We start from the raw sequence: 27,304 nt of genomic DNA on the forward strand, positions 1-27,304 counted from the left end.
AAAGATAAGTGAGTACTGTGATCTGTAGGCTGTAGCAATTAAAAGACTTACAAGATTATTGATGATTACAGTTAGTAGCAAACTTGTTTTACAACTGGATCCGGAAGTGGTCCTTCTACCAATTGGGCTTGCTTCATTAGTCGACAGTAACTCTGCCGAAAGTTGTTGAAGTACAAAGGAAGTAAATGGAGGGTTATTCCACCGTCACCTAAATTCTGTTACCTTGTAATTTAAAAATTGCATGTATGCCAACGTGATGGATTTTTTTTTGAACGGGTCGATAGGAAAATTCATTGAAAATGAGGTATTTAGGGGTATTCCAATCCAATAAATACAACCAATACAAAAAAAAGGAGTCCCGAGTTAGGAATCAAACACGTAAAGAAGAGGACAAAGAAAAATGGGCCAAGAGAAATTAAAAGAACATCCACCCAAAATCTCAAATCCTACTCAAAACAGTCGATAGAAATATGAATCCAAAAAAGCTATCACCATGTTAGCCATCAAACCCAACATTTTAGTGTTTGACTCCGCCCAAAAAATAAGCTTCAATCTTAATATCTCGAATTAGATTTTCCAAATTTCTCTTTTCTGATTGAAGATTTTAGAGTACATTTTTTTCCAAATTGCAACCGGTAAATTGCTCCATATACGGTAAAGTCTTTCATCACCCCAATCATGACTCCAAGCTTTTATAGTCGTGGAAACTATCGTGATTCCAATTGAAGTTGCATCCATCGACAATATAATCCAAAATTCTCTTTGATCGCCAAAAATCATAAAATAAATGGGCACTGTTTCATCATCTTCTTCACAAAATCGACACACCCTATCCACATTCATACCCCTTCTAAAAAAGCTTGTCCATCGTTATCAATTTTTCTAATATAGAAGCCATCCGAAAAAGTTTACGTTATACGGATAATATCGACTCCAAATAATCTCACTTGGGAAGTTAGTATCGCCTTGATCAAAAATTGCCCCGCAACAAACATTTGGGTTTTGTCGGTGACCAACTTGTGCTATTCCATGAATCACAGTCAACATTTGTGATTTAAAAACTCTCATGGGCAAACCTACATTGCGACACAAATTCTCACAGCTCAAACTTTAATCTGGATTCAAAATTTGCATTGTGACCCTAAATGAACGTTATGAATAAAAATGTGATATGAGTTCCACGGAGGGTCCTAGGTATGTGTCCTCTCTTTCTTTCCAATAGCCATCATTGAATTTGTTAACCTGTAACTATGTATTCTTTCCGTAACATCTAATTCAATTTTAGTTTGAATTTCAAGAGATGGTGTAAGGACACTCAGACACGTCAACGCTATTAGATCAGTCAAGTGGTGAGTAAACCGCTTTTGACTCGATTAATTAGAGATGAACCTTAATTAATAGAGATTAAGATAACAATAATTTAGCTACGAAACTAGTATCATTAGATAGATCTCGAAAAGTTATGCGAGATGGACTATTCGAGCGTGTCATTCGGATACCGGAAGAAGAAGATTTCATTAGATATTTGTTTGAGAGGAAAAATAGTCATCTTGCAGTTTAGCCGCCTAAGCTGACCGTATCAAGTTTTCAGTGCCTTTAACAATTTTGGTTTGCCTTATCTTCACCGAACCGAGCAGATAAGCTCATTTATCTTTTCTTCTTCTTCTTCTTTCTTCTCTATTCGTTTTTCTTCTCTGTTCTTGTTTTCTTTTCTCTGCAAATTCTTCTTTCACCTGAAACAATCGATGAAGCAAAATCTTGAAGTCTGAAATAGTATCAATGAAGATCAGAAGACTTGAATTGTTGGTGGAGATGATATTGAAGCTTATCGATCTCAGAAAGAAGAGGAAATGGTAAGTGCATTTAGGGTTTCAATTGATTCGATCTTCTTTACGAACTTGTTATATTTTGAGTGTTTATAAGTGGGTTTTTTCTTAAATTAAGGTAGAGATGATTACATGGAGTTTAATTTGAGTCTCAGGTTAGGGTTTGGTGATTCAGATTAGATGAGGGAACTAAATTTAATGATGGGTTCGAAGAAGAGTTGGGTACTGCTTGAATTGAAGTTATAATGGTTATGAGAGGTTTAATTTTAATTTGATTGAGAAGTCGAGAATCACATATTAGGTTTCCTTATTGTGTTCTTCCCCAAAATTAGAAATTAGGGTTGGTAGAATTGAGCTAAAATTAATGGAACTGGTGGAGGTGTTTACAGGCTGTAATGAATTAGAAAGGGGGAAGTTAGTAACATGAATTGATTGTGGTTGTGGTGATTCTAAGATTTCAGTTCATGAAAATGGAGGTTCTGTATTTGAGTTATTGTTGAAACTAATGGAGATGGTAGAGAAAGGTTGCAACAGTTGTAGTATGAATGTGTAGGTGATAGATGAATGAGTGTGTAAGACAAATGAATTTGAATTCCAGCTGAGTTACAAGTTGTTCTGGTGCTATTGAAGTTGATGGTGTTGGAACTGAAACTACGTGTGAAGATATGGGTCGAATTAAATTGCATTGAACTGACGTTGATGATAAGAATGTTTTGAGTATTGGTTGAGCCGAACTGATGGGTATTTGGTGTATGAATGGAACTGGTGATGCTATTGAAGATGTTATGGATTACTGGTGGTTGAAGTAACTGAGATTGAGTCAGTATGTGATAGAGATGAAATGAGTATTGCATGTGAGGATTTTGTCAACTGTGATGAATATAGATAGTGACAAGTCTAGAATTGGTTGAGGATCAAGAATTAGAAATAAGGATTGTATTTTGGTGTAGCTGTAGGGTGGTATATGAGAGTTAGAAATGCATCTTTTGAGTCTTGGTATGTTTTTGTTACAATGATTGTGCACGAGTTCTTTGGCCTGTGCTTTGGGATTTAGTTTAGTTGACTCAGCCGTCTGACTGAGTTGGATCGTTTAGACTCACTGAGTTACTTATCTTGACATGAGTTGACTCAGTTGACTTGACCTTGACCTTGACTCTGGACGTTGACCATTTGTTGACCGGGATGGGCCAGGCCTTAGAGTAATGGATTGTGCCAGTTCAGGCCCAATGGGCTTGGGCTTAGTGCCATGTTTTCTTAGTTTAATATTTTGGACCCTTATGGTCCTTATTGACCTTTGCTTCCTTCTACATTCTTAAGACATATCTATTGGACTATAGAACCAACCTAACTGAATTAATTAACCTTAGATGTGTTAAAGATAGATAATAAAAAGGTGTAGAATCATAAATGGGCTTAAAACCATTAGATAGTTCACTTAGCTTATAATTAGAGAATTGTATGAGATTATGTTATGAGTCTTGTGTGATCCTTTTGGCTAATCTTTTAGAGTGCTTGTGTGATAACAATTACTCTTTATTAACAACGATCGAATCAAATGGATGAACTAGTGGATCTCGAGGTATGCATGGCTTGTCATCAAATCAGGTGGGAACTCTGTAATCTTCTTGTAATCATTAAGCTTTCATATATTCTGCGAGCATGATGAGTCTTTACTACTCCGTGAGCATGGTAGTGTATACTTTGATTTACTATTCTTGTATCTTGAGTATGACGTATATGTTGCATTTGTATGTACGGTGTTGTTATGATGTGTTGTGTTGATATGCATTGTGAGATTTCCCTGCGAGGAGTGTCTGTGTTCCCCATGGCTCTTAGCTAAGTTAAGTAAGGCAGTAATTCATCCATCGACAATATTATTTAGTAGGGCGGTAATTCATCCGTTTAAATATTATTATAACTATTTCATTAGTAGGGCGGTAATTCATCCGTTATAATATTATGCTTATTAATACAGTAGGGCGGTAACTCATTCGTTTGAATATTACAGTAGTAGGGCGGTAATTCATCCGTTATGATATTATATATACTATTTTATTTGAGGAAAATCACTCGTGTGCATATTATACTTGTTTGTCTAACTTTCTGATCTTGATGGTAATATTCTGAATCATGGTTTGTATGAGCACTCTGTGTGGACGATGTTATTATTATTGATTAGGGTTGCTTTCGCGTCGTCTTCTCCAATGAGTTTGGCGAGGTTAGAGTGACACTTGCTTCGTGATGCATAAATTGTTGTATGATTAGTTTATTCTTTTTTTCTTTCAATTTATATTCTTTAGTACTGTGGAGCATGTTAGTGATTACTTGAGAGTTATACGTTTCCATTGGGCACCCCTTTGGGATGATGTGCTCACTTTTTCTCGCTTCAGTTTCAGTTTTCCGAAGAGATGGTGTACTTGAAGACATTCGCTTCAGTAGTTTTAAACCGATATTCGATTAAGAACGTTTCTTGTATCTTTCATATATATGAATTGTTGTTGTTTTGTAAAACAATACACATATATACTAATATCTTTTGGGAGTTTCATCTATAAATTATCAGAGAGCTTCAGAATTAGTTTTGTTTTACTTTATGTAATTATATTCCTTAAGACCAATTATCTAGATGTTGTTACTTCAGGATTAGGCTATAATCGTATTGGCTAAGCAGGTTTAAGATTAGGGGCGTGACATATGTGTCCTTTCCAATAGTCATTATTGATGTTTTCTGAGATATACGTTGGTGATGAACAAGCATCTTGAATAGATGCAAATTTCCTATAAGTGGTGATGATTTGATTCTTATTCAATGACATCAAAGCTTTTTGTTTTCTCTATCTTCTAAGTACCATCAGAAAATTTTTACTTTGTGTGTTCGGTTGAATCAAGGAGTACAAATCTTGAATTCAATTACATTGTTAAAAGGCTTCAATTTCACATGCTCATTTATACTCGTAAATCGAGCCTTGAAGCTGGAAGTACAATATTCCTATGTTAGCATTTTATCCTCGCTTTTAGCCTAAATTTTTAACAATATGATGTAGACCTATTCAAAACTATCTTTTGGATTAAAATTTGTCGCTAAGATCCAGTATACATATTGTGTTATAAAATATTCCTCGTATGCCCTATAAATGGCGAAATTACGATAATGGGTAAAATTATCATTTCAATATCAGAGACCAAATTGTAATTTTACATCTAAGGTTGAATTATTAATTTATAACCAATAGTCGTCTTTGAGGTTCAACAAAATTGATATTGAAGATGTTCAAAGACCAAGCGTAAAAGAGAGCCCTGAAGATGAAGTTCTGTCTGAATTGCCAAAATACAAGATCATCCCTAATCATTTAGTCCTCGTCACCAAAGGACAAGTTCATCCTTAGCTTCATCCCTCGTTGCCAGAAAAAGAATTCATCCTTCATAAGTCAAAACTCAACTCTCATGATAGAGATTCATCCCCTGGTCTTCATGGCACTTATAACAACGATTTTTAGCATACGTCCTGACGAGACACAAATGGTCATGATGCCGTGATTACATAACACATCCTTCCGAGATACTACTTGTCATGCAGGCTCTAAACCTCATAAAATACACTAGATGAATCATGAGCATGAACGACCATGATTTCAGCATATGTCCCTGCGAGACACAACTAGTCATGATGCCATGGTTCCTAGCATAGTACCCCGCGTGACACGCTGGTCTTGTGGGCTCTATAAACTCATAAAACATCTATGGCTGATCTATGGGTACTGAACGAAAAAATCTCATCTCTTGTAAGTACGACTTCCCCCTATTTGAGCTCAGAGAATGATTCTGAGTATATATCCACGAGATAACAACTTTTCATGTCTACTCTAGTCCCCGACTCGACTTATTGAGGCCTATTATATAATTCCTTGAATAACCCCGTTAGATACACTAGTTATTATGCCTATGGACCCTATGATAGACTCCTAGAACATCATTTCAAGATACATTGGTCATGTCGTCCTCACAAAACGGACACTGTCATAACTGACTCATATCGCATCCCTGCGAGATACACTGGTCAAACAAAAGTGATCAAAGGTCTCATAAAGACATTATTAAGCATGCAAGCCTTTCTGTCTGTCTCGAACATGTCCCAGTTGACCGCGAAGAGAATTAGTCTCATGAGTTAATCCCCATCAGGCCTCTTGAATAACCTAAGTCAAACTAGCTCATCTGAAGAATCTCATACAAGCACAATACTCGGACACAAGCCTCATTTAGGGAACATTCCTCCTTTTCATCTTCTCAAACACACTCAAGATTAGTAAATTGATTCTTAACCACGCATGCTCATCTAAAAACGTGGATGAGCTCACTTGAGCTTCACAAGCTCAAGAAAGGGACCCACATGGAACAATTCAGCCTCTACATGACATGTGTAACTATCCATGAGAAGATATAGCCCAACCTCAACTCTTTTCATTCTACACACAATTCCCATGGAATCCCTTACTTTCACGTGACTCATCTAGTCATGCTCACAAATCAGATAATATTTCTCTATCTTGGCCAACAATATCGGTTGTAGAGAATATCTCTCCGTCTCAACACATCATCCCATATGCTGGCTTAGTTACACACAAATAGTGGGATATCAATGAGGATTATAATCTGGCGGTTTACGACACGTATGAGAAATACCCAGCCTATTTCTCACCACAAATAAGAGTAACGATATGGTGGAATAAAATGATAAACTTGGCCTAATTTATCCTTCGCTATTTCAGAAAAGACGGAAAAAGTGCTCCACATGACAAGTAATCCTTATTTCCACCCATACGGGATTAGAGAATTCAACAACCATAAATATGTCATCTATTCACCAAGCTAAAACAAAGCTTTCTCATAACCTCTCAGAGTAATTATTTTATTTTCTGATCTATTTTGTCTATTTGCTTCCCTCCCTAAGACCATGCCTAATCTTTCTTATGACTGAAGCTTCCTTGTACAACCATTTCTCTTGGTTTAGGCGAGGACTTTTTATGTTCAACCTCTCGTAAATCACTTTCAGAAACCATATAATCCCACTTTTATCCTCTCACTGATTTTGGGTAACTAAACCTACATTTTTAATTTCCTCCTGCCTAATTTGTCCCCACAAATGGTTGAAATCACAACAAAACTAAGCTAATTTACATTGAAGTTTAAAAACAAGTGGGGTCCGCGGACCTCATTTGTCTCAATGTGCCTCCGTCGTTGCTACTGCCTCATATTCCAGTACGTCCTATTTATCATGGCTGCTAATGGGGCTACTAATTTGCTCGGTAGTGTACCAAAATAAATGTAACAATATGTCTATGAATCAGTACACTCACAAGCAATTTGGTACCCCTGTGTCTCTTGATTCAAAATCTATCTTGTAACTTTAAATTTAGTTATTGATTCAAAATCTATCTTGTAACTTTAAATTTAGTTATTACCAGGAATCTAAGGCCGCAACATATATATCGGAAGTAATAAATTAACAATTTGTGATCTCTTAACGCAGAGTATTTTGGCTTTTTTCATTACTTTAATGCAAGCTTAGCACACTGCATGCTAGCCATTAAAAGAACATAAAAAGACATTTAGAGGTTGTGCCAGAGCCATCACAAATCCGATAATATGATTATTATTCAATAATGCAGCTCTGATTTCTTATCTTCATGTGACGGAAGTGATGAAAAATGCAGTAACATAATTGAAGTCATATGCATATGGCAGTATGAATTATGGAGGAACTCAAAACTATATGATTCGTCTCCCAATGCATCAGTTCCCGTGAAACTCCATTACACGATCACAAGTTGTAGCTAGTCTAAACCCCCCAGCTTAATTCACCTCTTGAACTCTACGACGTTTTATTTTGCTTACTTTCTAGCGCAGAACAATTTAAGTTTTGATATTTTTTAGATTAATTAATCATGTACACATTGAGTCCAATAAAATTAAAATATCTATGTAGCCATCGATCGCCTTATAGGTTGGGATCAAGACATATCATTCTGGTCCAAAATGCGCACATTCCACTCCATTGTGTCGAATGAATATACTCTAGACAGCTGTCAAAGTGTAAGTATACGTGTCCATTTTCCAAATCGACACCTACTTGTCTTATTGCCCACTCAAAATGAAAAATCTACTTGTCTTTTGCACTTGCACAGTCATACTCTAAGCCGTGGCGTGTTGGTTTGTGGGGCTGGATTTGTGGCATGGCTCCAATTCGCATAAACTAATGGTGTCCTTATCTTCAGAGTGTCTGTCCTTATATTTTCTGCCACCAATCTCTGTTGTGACTACACGTGTGTAGTGTAGATTAGTTTCTCTTTATAAATGTAATGTTCTGATAACTCTTGTAAGAATAATTACTGATATTTATTAACAATGAAATATCATTTTCTTTCACCTGTCATTATGGTACCGAGAGCAGGTTAAGCTTTTTAAGCTTTTTGATCCTTCAATGGTGATTTTTTCTTCATCTTTAACAAAACTTTGTGTTCTTTTTCTCCTGCAACAGTAATTCACAGATACTCTCTTGGGTGAAGATTATTTTTTCTCCGGTATTCTTTGTTTCTTCACTTCCTGCAAAATTTTATCAGATCTATTTTTTGATTTTTTCTTTCAAATTCGATTCTTCTATCAAGATTTCCTCAAATTCTTGATCTGTTTTGTTCATCATACTAGCTTCTATCTTCATTCACTTTCGTTGTTTTGTTCAAATCTTGATTTCTATTTTTCAATTTTATCTCAAATCTTGATTTCTTTCAATGGATCAAAGACATACTGTTCGATTTTCCACACTTCCTCTCAATACTATTACTCATATAATCCCTTTGAAACTCAAGGATGATAATTTCATCACCTGGAAAGCTTTAATGTTACCACTTTTCAAGAAATTCCAGGTTGAAAAGTTTATCGATGGTTCTTTTCCATGTCCTGATCAAGGAACCAAAAGAGCTCAACTAGCTGAATATCAAGATTGGATTGCTGAAGATACAACTCTTCTTCTTTGGATCCAATCAACAATTTCTTATTCAACTATTGGTTATGTTGCTGGTGCTGCTACTTCTAGATGATTGTGGCTTAGCATTCAAGAAAGATTTGCTCATACTTCTGCAACTCATGTGATTCATATTCGTACCAAGCTTTAATCTCTCAAAATGAGTAGTTCTGTATCAAAATATCTAATGGAGATTAAAAGCCTTCAAGATCAACTTGCAGCTGCAGGATCTCAAATTTCAGACACTGAAATGGTGGTAACTGTTTTATCTGGCTTGCCTCTAGAATATCATTCCTTTGCTACTTCCATTAGAATTCGTAATCCGCCAGTATCAAGCAAGGAACTGTTCAATCTGCTCATGAATGAAGAAATTGTTGTACCCAATACCAAAACTGATTCTGAAGCCAAAGCTTTTGCGGCTCAACATTATCAACAGTTCAAACCTACTTCTAGTTACACTCCTAGACCTTCATACTCAAACTCAGTTTTCCATAAAGGTGGATCAAGAGGTCGACGTGGTCGACATCCAAATCCTAATTTCTTCTCAAGACCTTTCTATGGAAGAGGCACTACTTCTGAAATTGAACCTTGTCAAATCTGCAAAGGCAAGAATCATGATGCTACTGAATGTCACCAAAGGCTTAATTTCTCCTATCAAGGCAAACCTCCACCAGCAAATCTTCAAGCAATGTTAGCAGCTGCAGATATTTTTGATGATTCTCCCTGGTATGCATATAGTGTATCTAACAATCACATCACCTCTAATTATTCTAATCTGACTACTTCTTCTCCTTATGATGGTGCTGAGATGATTTGAACAGTTAGTGGCCAAGGTATGCACATCTCTCATATTGGACACTCATTAAAACATGTGAATGATCATTCCTTTACTCTCAATAACATTTTAGTTGTGCCAAAAGCCTCTCAAAACCTTTTGTTTGTTCACAAATTTACAACAGACAGTCACTGGTCTTTAACTTTTGATTCTTTTGGTTTTTATGTGAAGGACTTGACCTCTCATAGGATCCTTTTGCAAGGGCCACATAAAAATGGTCTTTACCCTATTCAATTTAATTCACACACTGCTCCTGCTGCATAGTCCAGTTCTCTCATCACCAGTGATATTCTACACAAAAGACTTGGACATCCATCTTTTCAAACCTTGCAAAGAATGTGCCATCAATTACAACTACCTAAAGTCCCTAGCACACCTTTATTTTGTAATGACTATAAACTAGGAAGAATGCACAAACTTCCTTTTAGTCTTTCTAATACTGTTGCTGCTCAACCTTTAGAGCTTCTTCATATGGACTTATGGGGTCCCTGTCATGTCAGCTCTCTTTCAGGCTCATACTACTATGCTAATGTTGTAGATGAGTACTCCAAGTATTGTTGGATCTTTTCACTAGTTAATAAATATGATTTCAGACAAGTCTTCATTAATTTTGTCACTCAAATTGAAAACTTCTTTTCTTTGTCTGTTAAATGTATTAGAACTGATAATGGTGGTGAATTTACTGGCAATCTTCTTAAAGCTTATCTTACTCAAAAAGGAATTCTTCATGATTTTTCTTGTCCCAAAAAACCTGAGCAAAATGGTGTTGCTGAGGTAAAACAAAAACATATTTTGGACATTGGTAGAACTCTTTTGATTCAATCTGGTCTCCCTGCCATGTTTTGGGTAGAGGCTTTTCAAACTGCAAATTATCTAATCAATAGATTACCAGCAAAAGCTCTAAACTTTGTATCTCCTTTTGAATTTATTTTTCATAAGTCTCCTAATTATGATTTTTTGAAAGTCTTTGGTTGCTCCTGCTTTCCATGGCTGAAACCATATACATCAAATAAGTTACAACCTAGAAGTAAGCACTGTGTCTTTCTAGGATATAGTCTTTATCACAAAGGTTATAGATGCTATGATTTCACCACTGGCAGAGTATATATCTCTAGACATGTCTTATTCAATGAATCCAGTTTTCCCTTCAAATTTTTTTCATCTCATACTATTTCTGCAACTGTTCCATCCATCATTCCTACTTGTGATGTTTCTACTGCTCCTTCAATTTCTGAGTCAGTTCCTCCTCCAATACTCACTACCTCCACTCCCACTACTACAACTAAGGTCATTCCGCAAAATGATCATTCCATGATTACTAAGGCTAAGAGAGGTGTGTTTAAACCAAAAACTATGCTTGCTACTAAACATTTATTGCCTGCAGCTTACTTAAGTGATAAAGCATCTCCAGTTCCAACATGCTTTTCTCAAGCAATAAAGAATCCAAAATGGAAGGTAGCCCTTTTTCAGGGACATGAAGCTTTATTTAATGCTGGTACTTGGTCTTATGTGCCTTCTTCACCTGAGCAAAATGTAGTTGGATGCAAATGGGTCTTCAGGATCAAATATAATGCAAATGGTTTACTGTACAAATATAAATCAAGACTAGTGGCAAAGGGGTTTCATCAACAACCAGGACTTGACTTCACAAAAACATTTAGCCATGTTTCCAAACCAACAACTGTGAGGATTGTTCTTTCTCTTGCAATTCAATTCAACTGGACCATTACTCAACTTGATGTGAGTAATGCCTTTCTCCATGGGGATCTGCAAGAACAGGTATTTATGGCTCAACCACCTGGATTTATTAATTCCCAATACCCAAATCATGTCTGCCTACTTCATAAATCCATCTATGGACTCAAGCAAGCACCCAGAGCATGGTATGCTAAACTTTCTCAAGCTCTTATTTCTCTTGGCTTTGTTACCTCATATGTTGATACTTCATTGTTCATCCACAAAGTTGGATCATTCATTACAATTATCCTAGTTTATGTGGATGATATCTTACTCACTGGCAATGATTCAAATCATATGCATAATATTGTCACCAAACTGCAAGCTAGTTTTCCCATCAAGGATCTAGGCAACATACATTATTTCTTGGGTTTAGAAGTCAAGAGAGATAACTATGCTCTGCATCTTTCTCAATCCAAGTATGCTCTTGACCTACTGAAGAAAACCAATATGACTGGTGCCAAAGCATGTTCTTCTCCTTCCTCAGCAACAATCAAACTAAGTAAATCAGATGGTACCTTACTTCCTGATCCTTCAGAATACAGGTCAATTGTTGGAGCTCTTCAGTATTTGACATGGACCAGACCTGATATCTGTTATGCTGTTAATCAGGTCTTCCAATTCATGCAGAATCCTACCACTACTAATTTTGAAGCTGTCAAAAGAATTCTTAGATATATAAAAGGCACAATAGAGTATGGTATCAAATTCACAAAATGTTCTTCTTTTTTACTGGGTTTTTCAGATGCTGACTGGGAAGGTAATATTAATGACAGAAGGTCAACTGGTGGTTACTGCATATTTCTGGGTGCCAATCCTATCTCCTGGTCATCTAGAAAGCAAAGTACAGTTGCTAGATCTAGCACTGAAGCAGAATATAGAACTCTAGCTCATAGTGCTGCTGAACTTGTTTGGGTCTGCTTTATCCTCAATGATCTTCATTTTCCACTACCTGCTGTTCCCAGATTAGGTTGTGACAACATCAGCTCAATCTCCTTAGCTTCTAATCCTATTCAGCACAGTAAAATGAAGCATGTTGCTCTGGACTTTCACTTTGTCAGAGAACTGGTACAATCTAAAGCCTTGGATGTTTTTTATGTTCCCACTCTTGAACAAGTGGCTGATATCTTCACCAAAGCATTATATGGTCCCAGATTTGGCTATCTCAGAGACAAACTGCAAGTTCATCCATATGCACTTCAGTTTGAGGGGGGAGGGGGTAATGTGCCCTTATCTTTAGAGTGTCTGTCCTTATATTTTCTGCCACCAATCTCTGTTATGACTACACGTGTATAGTGTAGATTAGTTTCTCTTTATAAATGTAATGTCCTGACAACTCTTGTAAGAATAATTACTGATATTCATTAACAATGAAATATCATTTTCTTTCGCCTGTCATTATAAACCTGTCTGGCTCGATTGGTCTACACTTCAAGACACGGCACAGGACAATTTATCCTCGCGCAGGAACTTTCAACAGCTCAGCACGCTCCTTTCATAGGACATCCCCACCGGTTGTGGAGAGTCTGTAGACAAGTTTACGCGTACCCATCATTTTGCAACCCAGCTGGAATCGCATCACTACGTAACAAAAGTTTTTGTTTTGAATTTACCCAGATATCCTCCTCTAGAATGATTAGAATTGACTAATCAGCAGTGTAAACTCGGAAATATCTATAGGGTAGAATAGGCAATTTGATAGTTTGTCTCTTTCCTCACTCCTGCCTAGTCCCTCCACGTCTGGCGTATCCCAGACTCCATTAGTCCAACTCTCTGACTATATAAACACGTTTCTCGTTCTCTTCACTTCTCATCAAAATCAAACAACCTAGTTCTTCTTCTTTTCTACAACTTGATTCTATTTTCCTTTTTTACAATTCAATTCTCACTTTGATATCTCAGTTAAACAGCAATGGCTTCTTCTTCTACTTCTTTGATCTTTCTTCTGAATGCTCTTTTATTGGTTTCTTTCTTTCAGTTCTCTGTAGCTACTGGAAGGAAACTCAATGAGTTAGTACAAGAACAACCCAGTATACCATTAAAATACCACAAAGGAGCTCTTCTTTCTGGGAAGATTTCTGTTAATTTGATCTGGTATGGTAATTTCAAACCTGCCCAGAGAGCTATCATCTCTGATTTCTTCAATTCGATTCATTCAACTTCAACCCAATCAAAAAATGAACCATCTGTTTCTACATGGTGGAAGAAAACAGAGAAATACTACCATCTACCAACTTCTACAAGGAAACCCACTTCATTGGTTTTGAAATTAGGGAGGCAAATCTTTGATGAGAAGTACTCTTTGGGTAAATCTCTGAGCAATAAGAAAATCGTTAGATTGGCATCCAGAGGTGAACAGAGGAATACCATTAATGTCGTGTTGACATCTTCCGATGTTACCGTCGACGGGTTCTGTTCTAGCAGATGTGGAACTCATGGTTCTTCAATTTCTGCTTCAAAGAAATCCAAATTTGCATACATTTGGGTTGGGAACTCTGAGACTCAATGTGCCGGTCAATGTGCTTGGCCTTTCCATCAGCCAATTTATGGACCACAGGGATCGCCATTAGTTGCACCAAACAATGATGTTGGCGTTGATGGAATGATAATCAATCTTGCAAGTTTATTAGCCGGAACAGCAACTAATCCATTCGGAAATGGGTATTTTCAAGGACCAGCTGAAGCTCTATTAGAAGTTTCTTCAGCTTGTACTGGAATTTATGGAACCGGAGCTTACCCTGGTTATCCTGGAAATTTGTTGGTTGATTCAAGTAGTGGTGCAAGTTACAACGCTAATGGCGCTAATGGAAGGAAATTCTTGTTGCCTGCATTGTTTGATCCTGCAACCTCTACTTGCTCTACTTTGGTCTAGTGATTTCTCCAAGATATGTACACAATATTAGAGAGATATGTATAATAGGGAGGGGGTTTAGTGAGGGTTTTAAGTTTATGATGATAGTGTAACAATTTATTCATTCTTTTTTAAATCAATGAAAAAGAGCAAAACACTTCTTTTGCTTTTTTAAATTAAAGTTTTGCCATTGTTCTGTCAATTCAACTCAATTGCTTGATAAAATTTTGCTTTTCAGTAAATTTATTGTTGTGAAGAATTTTACTTCTCTACTGCCTTTTATGGTTCACAACAAGACTTTCATTATACTCAATTCCCATTGCTCGCGTAGTGCTTGGTTGTCACTTTTCAATCCTAATTTACGGCATTCAGAGAGTATTATGATCTGTAGGCTGTAGCGATTAAAAGACTTGCAAGATTATCGATGATTACATTTAGTAGCAAACTTGTTTTACAACTGGAAGTGGTCCTTATAGGGTTTGCGCTTGCTTCATTAGTGGACAGTAACTCTCCCGAAAGTTGTTGAAGTAAGAAGGAAGTAAATGGAGGGATATTCCACCGCCACCTAAATTTGGTTGCCTTGTAATTTAAATATTGCAGTGTATGTCAACGCGATCCAGAATTTCCCCGCAACAAACATTTGGTTTGGTCAGTGACCAACTAAACTTGTGCAATCTCTGTGACTCACAGTCAACATTTGTGATTTTAAAACCCTCATGGGAAAAATCTACATCGCAGGGCAAGGAAGCAGGAAGGATTGAGAACTTAGGTGGGCTAAAATGCTATGATGGGCTAAATATAAAAATTCAAGAAAAATTCAACTTTGGGGTGTATTTAAATTTTTGGGAGTTGCTGGAAACACCCCTCAGCTGCCCCCTATTTCCGTCACTGTTACATCGTGACACATTCTCGCAGCTCTAACTTTAGCTTGGGATCCATAATCTGCATTGTAATGCCTATTCCTATGCACATGCCAAAAAAAAGCTGGTTTGGAATATCAGGTGGCGTGGCAAACCAATTGCGCCACTATGGAAAAATCACTGAGCAATAGACTTTCCAGCGAGCGATATTCGTAAAAATGCCAGCGATAATGACTTCATCGCTAGCGTTATTGACTCTAGCGCCAGCGGCTAGTTTTTTTATCACTATAAATATGTAACTTTCAAACTCAAAACTTACCCCAAATTTTTTACACAAAAATTTCTCTTTGTCTCGATCTATTCTCTATTTCTCAATCTAATTTATTTGTTCTATTTTTCCCAAATGGCAAAGTTAACCCAACTTGATTCGGCAACGCAACTTGATTTTTCTAGAGTAGTGCTTGAAGGTACAGTTAAGAAGATATGTGATAGTTATAAAGATATAGGTAAGAAGCAAAGAAGTCTTCAAGTTTGGGATATTAACCAAGTCAAAACTGCAACTAAGAAAAGGCAAAGAAAAGTTCAAGGCAAGGAAAATCAAGGCAAAACAAATTTGAAGCCAAAGAAGAAGATAAACAAAGGAGACTCCGTTCATGACCGCATTGATTGGAAGTTTTGTGAAATGAAGAAGATAAACAAGATGAAGAACATTGTCCCAAATTTTTATTTTTAAAGTCTAATTATTTTTATTTTTCAAATTATTATTATCTAGTTTTATGTCTTATAAAATGACTATTAATGATTAATTCAAAGTTTGAATTCGAAAATTTGACGCATATTCATAATCCAATCTTAAATTTTAATTAGAGATACATTTAAACAAATATTAAAACTTAGGACTTAGACTAAGTGGACAGTTAAGAAATTAAACATAAATATTGGACAATATTTGGGAAAGTATTTCCGAAGTAAAACAACATAACTAGTAACTTCCTGATTGATTGTAGAGAAGCGCTGACTCAATTCTGTAACATCACAATTGTTGGGGTTCATTGTTTGTTCTTGAAATTTCCCAAAAGTCCTTTGCCAAAATGTTTGGGGATGTAATGCATCTCCGAATAAAGTCTCATTAAAAGAAATATAATTCCTGCAAATACATTCATCTTCCGCAATAGTGAATTTTGGTTTTCGCCTCCTAAATTGCCTTCTCCTAATTTGACTTCTCCTAATTTCACTTTGCATATTGGCATGATTAAAAAATATTTGATTTTCGGCAGCATGTTCATTTGTTACGAACTCAGCCATGTTCACATTATCAGCCATGCTCTCTGAGGAATTGGAAGAGTAATGAAAAGAGTTGGGGATTGAGAAATTCTAGAGCGATTTAGAAATTCTGGTGTGAGTTGAGATGATATTGAAATTATTTACTAATAGAGGGGGAAAATGATAGCCATTGGATGAGGAACTTCTGAGCGGTGATCAAGTCAGCGAGCGCTCTAATGACCAGTGCTGGCGCTGGAATGACCAACAAGCGATATTATGACCATCTAGCAATGCACATTCTATCGCTCGCTGGAAACTCCGTTGTGTATGCCTATATGTTATTTCTAACATATAGGCATATAGGTTTGGCAGTTTGGCATGCCCATAGTGGGTACATATATGCCAAATATCATATTTTGGCACGTGCATATGAATAGGCCTAAACCTAAATGAACCTTGTGAATAAAAACGTGATACAAGTTTCAGAATTTGTTTACCTCTGCCACGGGGAGTCAGAGGTATATGTCCTCGTTTTCCAAATATCAGATTTTGGCACGTGCATAGGAATAGGCCTAAACCTAAATGAACCTTGTGAATAAAAACGTGATACAAGTTTCAGAATTTGTTTACCTTTGCCACGGGGAGTCAAAGGTATATGTCCACTTTTAGGTCTAGACCATTGAAGTTGTTAACCAGTAACCACGCATTCTTTCCGTGAAACCTAATTCGATTTTAGTTTAAATTTCAAGGGACGCGTCCTTACTCACCAAATCGAGGATTGAAGCTGGAAGTACAACATTCATATCTTAGCGTTTTATCCTCACTTTTAGCCTGAATTTTCAACAATATGATCTAGACCTAAAAGTGGCATATATCTGAAAACTATCTTGTGGATAAAAAATTGTCGTTGAGATTCGGTACACATAATCTATTCTAAAATATTCCTCGTAGGCTCTATAGATGTAAATTTCGACGAAAGGTAAAATTGTCATTTCAAGATGAGAGGCAAAATGGTAATTTTACAACTAAGGTCAAATCATCACTCCGAACCAACAATCGTACTTAAGGTTCAACAAAATTAATATTGAAGATATGCAAAGTCTGGGTGTAAAAGAGAGCTCTCAAGATGAAGCTTAGTCCTCATTGCCAAAAAACAAGTCCATCCTTAGTTTCATCCCTCGTTGTCGGAAGACGAATTTATCTCCCATGGGTCAAAACGCAAATCTCACGAGAGAGACTCAGTCCTTGGTCTTCATGGCACTTATACCAAAATTTGTAACATACCTCCCCGCAAGACATGGATGATCGTGATTTCAAGCACATCCTTGCGAGATACTACTTGTCATGGAGTCTTTAAAACCTCATGAAACGTCACTGGATGAATCATGAGCATGAACATCCATGATTTCAACATATGTCCCGGCGAGACACAACTAGTCTTGATGTCATAATTTCTAGAATAGTCACTGCTTGACATGCTAGTCGTGTGGGCTCTATAAACTCATAAATTTTCATGGCTGACCAATGAGAATGAGTGAAGACATCCCGTCTCCTGTAAGTACGACTTGCTCTTATTTAAGCTCAGAGAGTGATTACGAGCACATAGCTAAGAGATAACAACATTGCATGTATACTCTAGGCCCCGAATCCACTTATTGAGATCTCTTGGATAATCCCGCGAGATACACTAGTTATTCTGACTATGATCCCTATGATAGACTCCTAGAACATACATTCGAGATACACTGGTCATGTCGTCCTCACCATACAAACACAGTCATAACTGACTCATAGAACATTCCTACGAGATACACTTGTCAAAAAAAGTGATCCAAGGTCTCATATAGACATTATTAGGCATGCAAGTCTCTCTATCTGGCTCGAACACATACCAGCTGACTTCGAAGAGACTTAATTACATAACCTAAGCACAAACAATCCTCATAAATAACCCGAGTCAAACCAGCTCATCAGAAGAGTCTCATACAAATACAAGACTTGGACACAAGCCTCATTTAGGGAACATTCCTCTTTTAATCTTCTCAAACACACTCAAGACTAGTAAATTGAGTCTGAACCATGCATATGCTCATCCAAAAACGTGGATAAGATCCCCTGAGCTTCACAAGCTCAAGAACTCATATGCAAGAATTCAACCTCTACATGACATGTGTAACCATCCATGTAGAGATAGAACCCAACCTCAACTCTTTTCACACTCTACACACTACTTCCATGGCACCCCTTGCTTTTCACGTGACTCAGCCTAGTCATACTCACAAATCAGATAATATTTCTTTACCTTGGCCAACGATATCGGTTATAAAGAATATATCTCCCTCTAAACACATCAATCATGCACAAATAGTGGGATATCGATTAGGGTTTTAGTATGGTGGTTTACAACATATGTGAGAGATAGACGACCTATTTTTACCACAAAAAAGAGTAAATGCGGTGAATTAAGAGGATGGTTCAGCCTAGTTTCTCCCTAGCTATTCTAGAAAAGACATAAAAAGTGCTCCACACAGCAAGTACTCTTTATTTTCACCGATCTGGTATTAGAATATTCAGCTATAAATATGTCATCTATTCACCAAGCTAAAACACGACTTTCTCATAACCTCTCAGAGTAATTATTTTATTCTATGATCTTTTTTTTTCTCTCTGCTTCCTTTTTTAACTTTTAAGACCATCCCTAATCTCTCCTATGACTGAAGCAGCCTTGTACAACCATTTTTCTTGGTTTAGGCGATTAGTGTTTATACTCAACCTCTCGTAAATCACTTTCAGAAACCCTATAATCTCACTTTTAACCTCTCACCTATTTCAACTACATGCTCATATTCCACAACTCCCAATTTATCATGGCTGCTTATGGGGCTACTAATTGGCTTAGCTGTGTATCAAAATCCATGTGACAATATCCCTATGGATCGGTACACCTACAAACAATTTGATATCCATGTTAGCAACGTAGTAGCTAATTCTTCTTGATTCAAAATCTATCATGTAAATTTAAAGTTAATTATTACCTAGAATCCAAGGCAACATATATATCCGAAGTAAAAAAATTAACAATTTGTGATCTCTTAAGAAATAGTATTTTTGCTTTTTTCATTATTTTAATTTTAATGCTAGCTTAGCATATTGCACGCTAGCCATAACAAATGCATAAAAACAAATTTAGGCGCCAAAGTATCTTACTTCTGCTCAAGAAACATGTTATACCCAAATCCCATAATACCATTAATAATGCAGCTCTGATTTCTTAGTTGCACCAAACAATGATGTTGGTGTAGACGGCATTAGGGATGCACAACGAGTAGGGTGGATAGGATATGGCCTATACCCGTCACCCTACCCGTTTATTGGTGGTTAAGAAAAATTTCACCCGCCACCCTACCCGCCATTAAACGGGTAAGATCCTACCCAACCCATTCTCTGGAGGGTCGGGTAGGGTAGGGTGGCGGGTATAACCGTTTTTTTTTTTCTGCAGGAACAGATACATCATCAAGTACAACAGAATGGGCTATGTCTGAGATGATGAAAGTGAATTACAGGAACTAAACTAACAAGAGAAACTGCTGGTACTTGTTGTACAGTTAAGAGTTTTCTGCACTTCTTGAGCAAGTAAATCTACGTTTGGTGATCCAGAAGATGAACCTACTTCATAAATTGAAGGAGGAGGAGTCGAATAAACGGGTGCTGCTGGTGTTGTACCTCTACCCCAAACACCACCACCGCCATGACCTCCAGCTACACCACCACCAGCACCATGATCTCCAGTTACACCACGACCAGCAAGTCAATCCACGTTTGGTGATCCAGAATAGGGCTGCACATGGGTCGGGTTGGGTCGGGTTTGGCCTCACCCGTCACCCAACCCACTGATGGTGGGTAACAGAAGTTGTCACCCGCAACCAACCCAACATTACAATGGGTCGATTTTCACCCGACCCACATTACGGTGGGTTGGATCGGGTGGATGGTGGGTTACCCACCATAAAATACAATGAACATTACATTAAGAACCCAATTGAAATAAGCCAACCCAAAATCAATCTTAGGAAACAAAACCCTAATTAGTATTTACAAATTACAATGATTCCTAGTCTCACCTTTGGTTGTTGGTTTACTGGTGACGATGTTGATTGATTGCTGCTGGTGATGCTGTGATTTGATTTACAAAGCGAAGAGAAAATGAAAAAAATAAACTGAGCCTCTGAGACTGTCGTTGAAGGGAACTGATTAAAGACTCTTCAGTGAAGAGAATCTATTGATGATTAGGTTTAGGCATTATATATTATCACTTCAATGGATGTGGTTCATCTAGGATAGGGAATCTAAGGGTTAACATTAATTTAGAAATATTTAGATGGGTGGGTGGGTTGGGTCGGGTGAGGGAAGTTGTCACCCACAGTCGACCCACCATACGATGGGTTTTGATGTTGTGACCCATAGTCGACCCGCTCCTAAGTGGGTTGGGTTGGGTGCGGGTAATTTCAGGCGGGTGTGGGTTGGGTTGGTGGGTTGAGTCGGTTTTGTGCAGCCCTAATCCAGAAGATGAACAAACTTCAGAAATTGAAGGAGGAGAAGGAGTCGAAGATATGGGTGTTGTTGTTGGTGTTCCTCTTCCTCTTCCCCAAACACAAATACCACCACCACCACCACGATCTCCAGTTTCACCAACACGATCTCCAGTTTCACCGCCTCCAAGACCTCCAGTTACACCACCACCACGACCTCCAGTTACACCCCGACCACGACCGCCAACATTTCCACCACCCCGACCACGACCTCCAGTTTCACCACCACGACCACGAACTCCAGTGACACTACCACCCCGACCTCCAGCATCACCAACGCGACCACAAATTCCACAACCACAAATTCCACAACTTTAGCTTTCTTAGCCAACAACTAACAAGCATTGCAGCTCTTTATATTGACCTTCTTCTTCAATCATCATCTACGATGATGGAATAAGTACTAAGATCACCAAATAAATCTTCATACAAGTAATATCACAACAAGTTGAGTAAAGAGAGAAACAAAAAGAGTTTTAGAGTACTAGTTGAATGGCCATAATGGTTTTTGATTAATCAATTCAAAGTGTGACACTATAGAGATATATAAAGACAACTCCATAAAACAGACGGCCAAAAAGAATGTAGGAGAAAAGCAAAAGGCAGTGAAGAAGTAGTGGTGGTGGTAGTCACTGGGATTTGGATCTGCATACTCAGTCAGATGTATCCATATCTATAGAATTCCAATCCAACAACATGTCAACAACGATCTTGAATAATGAATGTATATATCTTTAGGTATTTATTTAGACTACTATGTATAAAGTTACTGGTAGATTATACGGTGTAAGAACTTTCAAAGATATATTCGCAGTCCTGTCTGTTGGTGACAGGCTCTGGACATTTGAGTGAGACTTGTTAGTTTTGCGCTGGTATTTGCCATATCTTGTAACAGAATGTAAGAAACTCTGATAAATATGATTTCGATTAAGAGTCAGGACTCAGGTGATCATTCTACTTCATCAGTTCTTTGGTGATTTTTCTAATGAGGTTTTCATCCGTTCAGGTTCAGATGCACATGCCATATTTGATGGTGTTACGGGGCAGCCACATGGGGGCTTGATGAAGTTGGGTCTTAAGGTTTAGCAAGATGACCACTATATAAACTGACCACTTGCCTTCATTCCAAGGACTCCAAGTCTGAGACACTATTTTCAAATTATAAGAAGCTAACAATTCATGTCACAGTTGATAGTTATAATACTTACATGAAGTAGAAATATAATAGTTATACTATAATCATCATTTATACGACATATAATAGTTATACTATATTCTAAGAAACTAAAAACAACAGAGACTTGACAAATGTAGGAGAATAAATGTAGGAAATTCGTGTACCTGACTCACCTGACATGATGCTAATGTTCAATCAAACCAATGATTTTCATTAATACTACTATTGCTGTGAGCAGAATCTAAAGCTAATTCAATTGCTTTAGATAAACCTTTAAAGACATGGGTGTCACATAATCAAAATCTCACTGAAATTGTTTGAAATATTGATAATCTAAACATTTAAAGACATGGGTTTTAGATAGAAATCATGAAGAGACAATTTATCAATCAGTTTACATATGACCACAAATTTTAAATCCCATTCAATTGCCTTTTCCCATCTCCTAACAGAATCGCATTGAAACTCGTCATTCATGAGGAACAAACTAAATTTCTATGAGAAATTTCATCAATCAGTTAACATGCATGTCAATTTTTCACGATGGCAATCATATTACTCAACTGATTTCAACTAATTTCTTCAAATACAAATAAAATCACCAAGCAATACAACATATAAAAGAAAAACCCATTCAAATTATTAAAAAAATTATTCAAATTTTCACCTGAAAATTAATTTGGATTTCAAATTAGGAGGAAGAACCACTCTCTAAACCCTTCATTAGCTTTCCAAACTCAGATTCCTCATATCCAGCAACATGCATGAAACCTTATGATTTTTCAATCAATTTAACACAAAAAAAAATGAAACAAAATGAACTTTGAAGTTAGATCTTACCTTGAATCAACCTATTAAAAGGTTCTAAACGAGATCTGTTAACAGATTTGAAGTTCTAAACGAGATGTGAGAGGTACTGGTTTTATGTTTCTTCCGTTCTCAAAAACTCCCCTAGCCAGTTCTTCTTTTGCGTTGTGGATTCACAAGAATAGGGTTTTCCTTTTCATGATCTTCTCTTCTCTAGATTTTTTTCTTAGCAATGAATTCAGTTCTGGGAGTTTCTCTGCAGAGATAAAACGAAAACTGAATCCAGTTTTTAGTTTTTTAGTTTTTAGTGTTGTAGGAAAATATAAAGCAACGACAGAGATCAATAGTTGAAAGATCAACGACAGAGATTAAACGAGAACCCACGGCAGAGATCAATAGTATAAACAGGCGGGTAGGCGGGTAGAGTAGGATAATTTCGAGCTTTACCCGCCACCCTACCCATCTAGCGGCGGTTAAGAAATTTTTTACCCGCCACCCTACCCGCCAAATAGTGGATAGGGTAGGATACGGTTAAAAAACTGGCGGGTAGGGTAGGATTGGCGGGTATGGGTACGGTATGTGCACCCCTAGACGGCATGGTGATCAATCTTGCAAGTTTATTAGCCGGAACAACAACTAATCCATTCGGGAACGGGTATTTTCAAGGACCGGCTGAAGCTCCACTAGAAGTTTCTTCAGCTTGTACTGGAATTTATGGAACAGGAGCCTACCCTGGCTATCCTGGAAATTTGTTGGTTGATTCAAGGAGTGGTGCAAGTTACAACGCTAATGGTGCAAATGGAAGAAAATTCTTGTTGCCGGCATTGTTTGATCCTGCTACATCTACTTGCTCTACTTTGGTCTAGTAGTTTCAATAAGATATGTACACAATTTTAGAGGGATATGTATAATAGGGAGGGGGTTTAGTGAGGGTTTTAAGTTTATGATAATGTAACAATTTATTCATTCTTTTTGAATCAATGAAAAAAGAGCAAAACACTTCTTTTGCTTATTCAAAATTAAAGTTTGCCATTATATTGTTCTGTCAATTCCTAATTTACGGCATTTAGAGAAGTAAAATGTGAAAAGGCATGCATATGTCGACGGCTCTAGCAGTGTAAATTAAAGATAAGTGAGTACTGTGATCTGTAGGCTGTAGCAATTAAAAGACTTACAAGATTATTGATGATTACAGTTAGTAGCAAACTTGTTTTACAACTGGATCCGGAAGTGGTCCTTCTACCAATTGGGCTTGCTTCATTAGTCGACAGTAACTCTGCCGAAAGTTGTTGAAGTACAAAGGAAGTAAATGGAGGGTTATTCCACCGTCACCTAAATTCTGTTACCTTGTAATTTAAATATGGCACTGTATGTCAACGTGATCCAAAAATTGCCCCGCAACAAACATTTGGTTTTGTCAGTGACAAATCTACATCGTGACACAAATTCTCGAAGCTCCATGGATCCAAAGTTTGCATTGTGACCCAAAATGAACCTTATGAATAAAAATGTGATACGGGTTTCAGAATTTGTTTACCGCTGCCACGGGAGTCCGGGTTATGTGACCTCTCTTGCTTTCGCTTCCCGATAACTCCTATTGATACTTGTCGTACGTATACGTTGGTGATAACAAGCATCTTGAATAGGTGCAAATTCTCGATGATTTGATTCTCATTCAATGATTCAAAGCTTTTTGATTTCTTTTTTTTCCTGAGCACCATCCGAAACTTTTTACTTTATGTGATTGGTTGAATCAAAGAGTACAAAACTTGAACACAATTACATTGTTAAAAGACTTCAATTTCACATGCTCATTTATACTCGCCAAATCAAGCCTTGAAGCTGTAAGTACAACACTCCTATGTTAGCGTTTTATCCTCACTTTTAGTCTAAATCTTCAACAATATGATCTTGACCTAAAAGTGGCATATAGCTCAAAACTATCTTGTGGATTAAAATTTTTCGCTAAGATCCAGTATACATATTGTATTTTAAAATATTCATCGCAGGCTCTATAAATGGGGAAGTTTCGATGAGACGTAAAATTGTGATTTCAAGATGAGAGACAAAATGGTAAATTCACAACTAGGGTCGAATCATTATTCCAAACCAAGAATAGTGTTTGAGGTTCAGAAAAACTGATATTGAAGATGTCCAAAGACTGAGTGTAAATGACAAGTTCAGCCCTAACTTTATCCCTCCTTGCCCGAAGACGAATTTATCCACCATGGTTCAAAACTCAACTCTCACAAGAGAAACTTATCCCTTAGTCTTCATGACACTTATATCCACGATTTTTAGCATACGTCCCTGCGAGACATAGATGGTCGTGATGCTGTGATTCCAAGCACATCCTTGCGAGGTATTACTTGTCGTGCATGCTTTAAAACCTCATTAAACGTCACTAGCTGAATCATGATCATGAGTGGCCATGAATTCAGCACGTGTCCCTGCGAGACACAACTAGTCGTGATGTCATGATTCCTACCATAGGTCCTTGCGTGACATGCTGGTTGAATGGGCTCTATAAACTCATTAAACTTTCATGGCTAGATATGAGCATGAGCGAAGACATCCCGCCTCATGTAAGTACGACTCGTCCCTATTTGAGCTAAGAGAATGATTCCTAGTACATACCCACGAGATAACTGTTCATGTCTATTCTAGCCCCCGACTCGACTTACTGGGGTCTCTTGGATAATTCCTAGAATAATCCTGCGATAAACACTAGTTATTTTGCCTCTAATCCCTATGAAAGAATCATAGATTATCCTTTCGAGATATACTGGTCATGTCCTCCTCACCATACAGATACAATCGTAACTTTTTCATAACACATCCATGCGAGATACGCTGGTCAAATAAAAGCACTACGGGAAAAATATACATCTACAACTGGAGATTTACAACTCTTCGCTAAACATCGTAGAAAGTCATATGTTTTACAACTGGTTTCAAAGGAAGAGTTGTCGTATATCATCACTGCCAACCCTTAGAAACAAGGGGTTGCGCTAAGAAAACAAACGACAACTCCTTAAGCAAAAACGTTGTGACGACATTTAACTATAACAACTCTGTTCCATAAAGGTAGTGACTAAGCCTATCACAATTTTCACAAGAGTTGTTGAAGAACACCAAAATATGATGATGAAAAATAGTGTTAGAGGGGAGATTCGAACATGAACCTACTGCATGGAAGTCTGGCACATCAACCATCCTTACAGTTCACAAGTTTTGTCTTTTTTTTTAATAAAAACGTATAACGACACTTACAAGTGTTGTTGAAGTAAAAATATAGAATGTTGGAAAAAATGAGATTAGAAGGGAGATTCGAACATGAATCTACTGCATGGAAGTCTATCTCATCAACCATCCTTATCGTTCACAAGTTTTGGTTGTTTTTTTTTTCTTAATAAAAATGCATAACAACACTTATAAGTGTTGTTGAAGTAAAAATATAGAACGTTGGCAGAAATGAGGATGGGGGGATTTGATCCTCAGCCTCCTGCATGAAAGTCTACACCACTAACCATTCCTACACTATCACAAGTTCTGTCAAGTTTGTGGTTCTTTAATATACTAATTTTAAGACAACCCTTTATAAGAGTTGTGAAACAAAATATAATGTCCAAAAAAAATGCTCAGGTGATTAAGCCGCAAAATATTCTGAAGGAATCTTACTTGTAAATGGATGGATTCGTCGTTCTTACCAAGTTTCTGACTTAGTAGTCCACTCGCGGCCAGGTTTCGATCTTGGAGCCTGGTTTGCATCCAATATGCATAAATAGGGTTTGTTTAAGGTTTCGTAGAATATTCCGAAGGAATCTTACCTGTAAATGGATGGATTCGTCGTTTTACCAAGTTTCTGACTTAGAGTAGCCCACTCGTGACCAGGTTTCGATCTCGGAGCCTGGTTTGCATCTAATATGCAGAAATAGGGTTTGTATAAGGTTTCGTAGAATATTCCGAAGGAATCTTACCTGTAAATGGATGGATTCGTCGTTCTTACCAAGTTTCTGACTTAGAGTAGTCAACTCACGGTCAGGTTTCGATCTCGGAGCCTTGTATGCATACAATATGTAGAAATAGGGTTTGTTTAAGGTTTCGTAGAATATTCCGAAGGAATCTTACCTGTAAATCTATGGATTCGTCGTTCTTACCAAGTTTCTGACTTATAGTAGTCTACTCCCGTCCAGGTTTCGATCTCGGACTCTGGTTTGCATACAATATGCAGAAATACGGTTTGTTTAAGGTTTCGTAGAATATGACGAATGAATCTTACCTGTAAATAGATGGATTCGTCGTTCTTACCAAGTTTCTTACTTATAGTAGTCAACTCAC

General features: G+C 37.3%; 2 protein-coding genes across 2 annotated transcripts; one reads left to right on the forward strand and one right to left on the reverse strand.

Moving 5' to 3' along the window:
- Positions 1–13,239: 13,239 nt before the first annotated feature.
- Positions 13,240–14,449, forward strand: LOC113336139 (protein EXORDIUM-like). Its single transcript, XM_026582131.1, has one exon. It carries the CDS (start codon positions 13,329–13,331, stop codon positions 14,286–14,288), a length of 960 nt encoding a protein of 319 aa, XP_026437916.1. The 5' UTR covers positions 13,240–13,328; the 3' UTR covers positions 14,289–14,449.
- A 5,512-nt stretch (positions 14,450–19,961) lies between these two features.
- LOC113336060 (glycine-rich cell wall structural protein 1-like) lies at positions 19,962–22,336 on the reverse strand. The gene is made up of 3 exons (XM_026582051.1): positions 22,330–22,336; positions 20,963–21,241; positions 19,962–20,173 (listed from the first exon to the last, which is right to left on the reverse strand). Exons 1-3 carry the CDS (start codon positions 22,334–22,336, stop codon positions 19,962–19,964), a joined length of 498 nt encoding a protein of 165 aa, XP_026437836.1.
- Positions 22,337–27,304: the final 4,968 nt, after the last annotated feature.

The sequence above is a fragment of the Papaver somniferum genome, unplaced genomic scaffold (assembly GCF_003573695.1).
Source record: "Papaver somniferum cultivar HN1 unplaced genomic scaffold, ASM357369v1 unplaced-scaffold_150, whole genome shotgun sequence".
Lineage (NCBI taxonomy): Eukaryota > Viridiplantae > Streptophyta > Magnoliopsida > Ranunculales > Papaveraceae > Papaver > Papaver somniferum.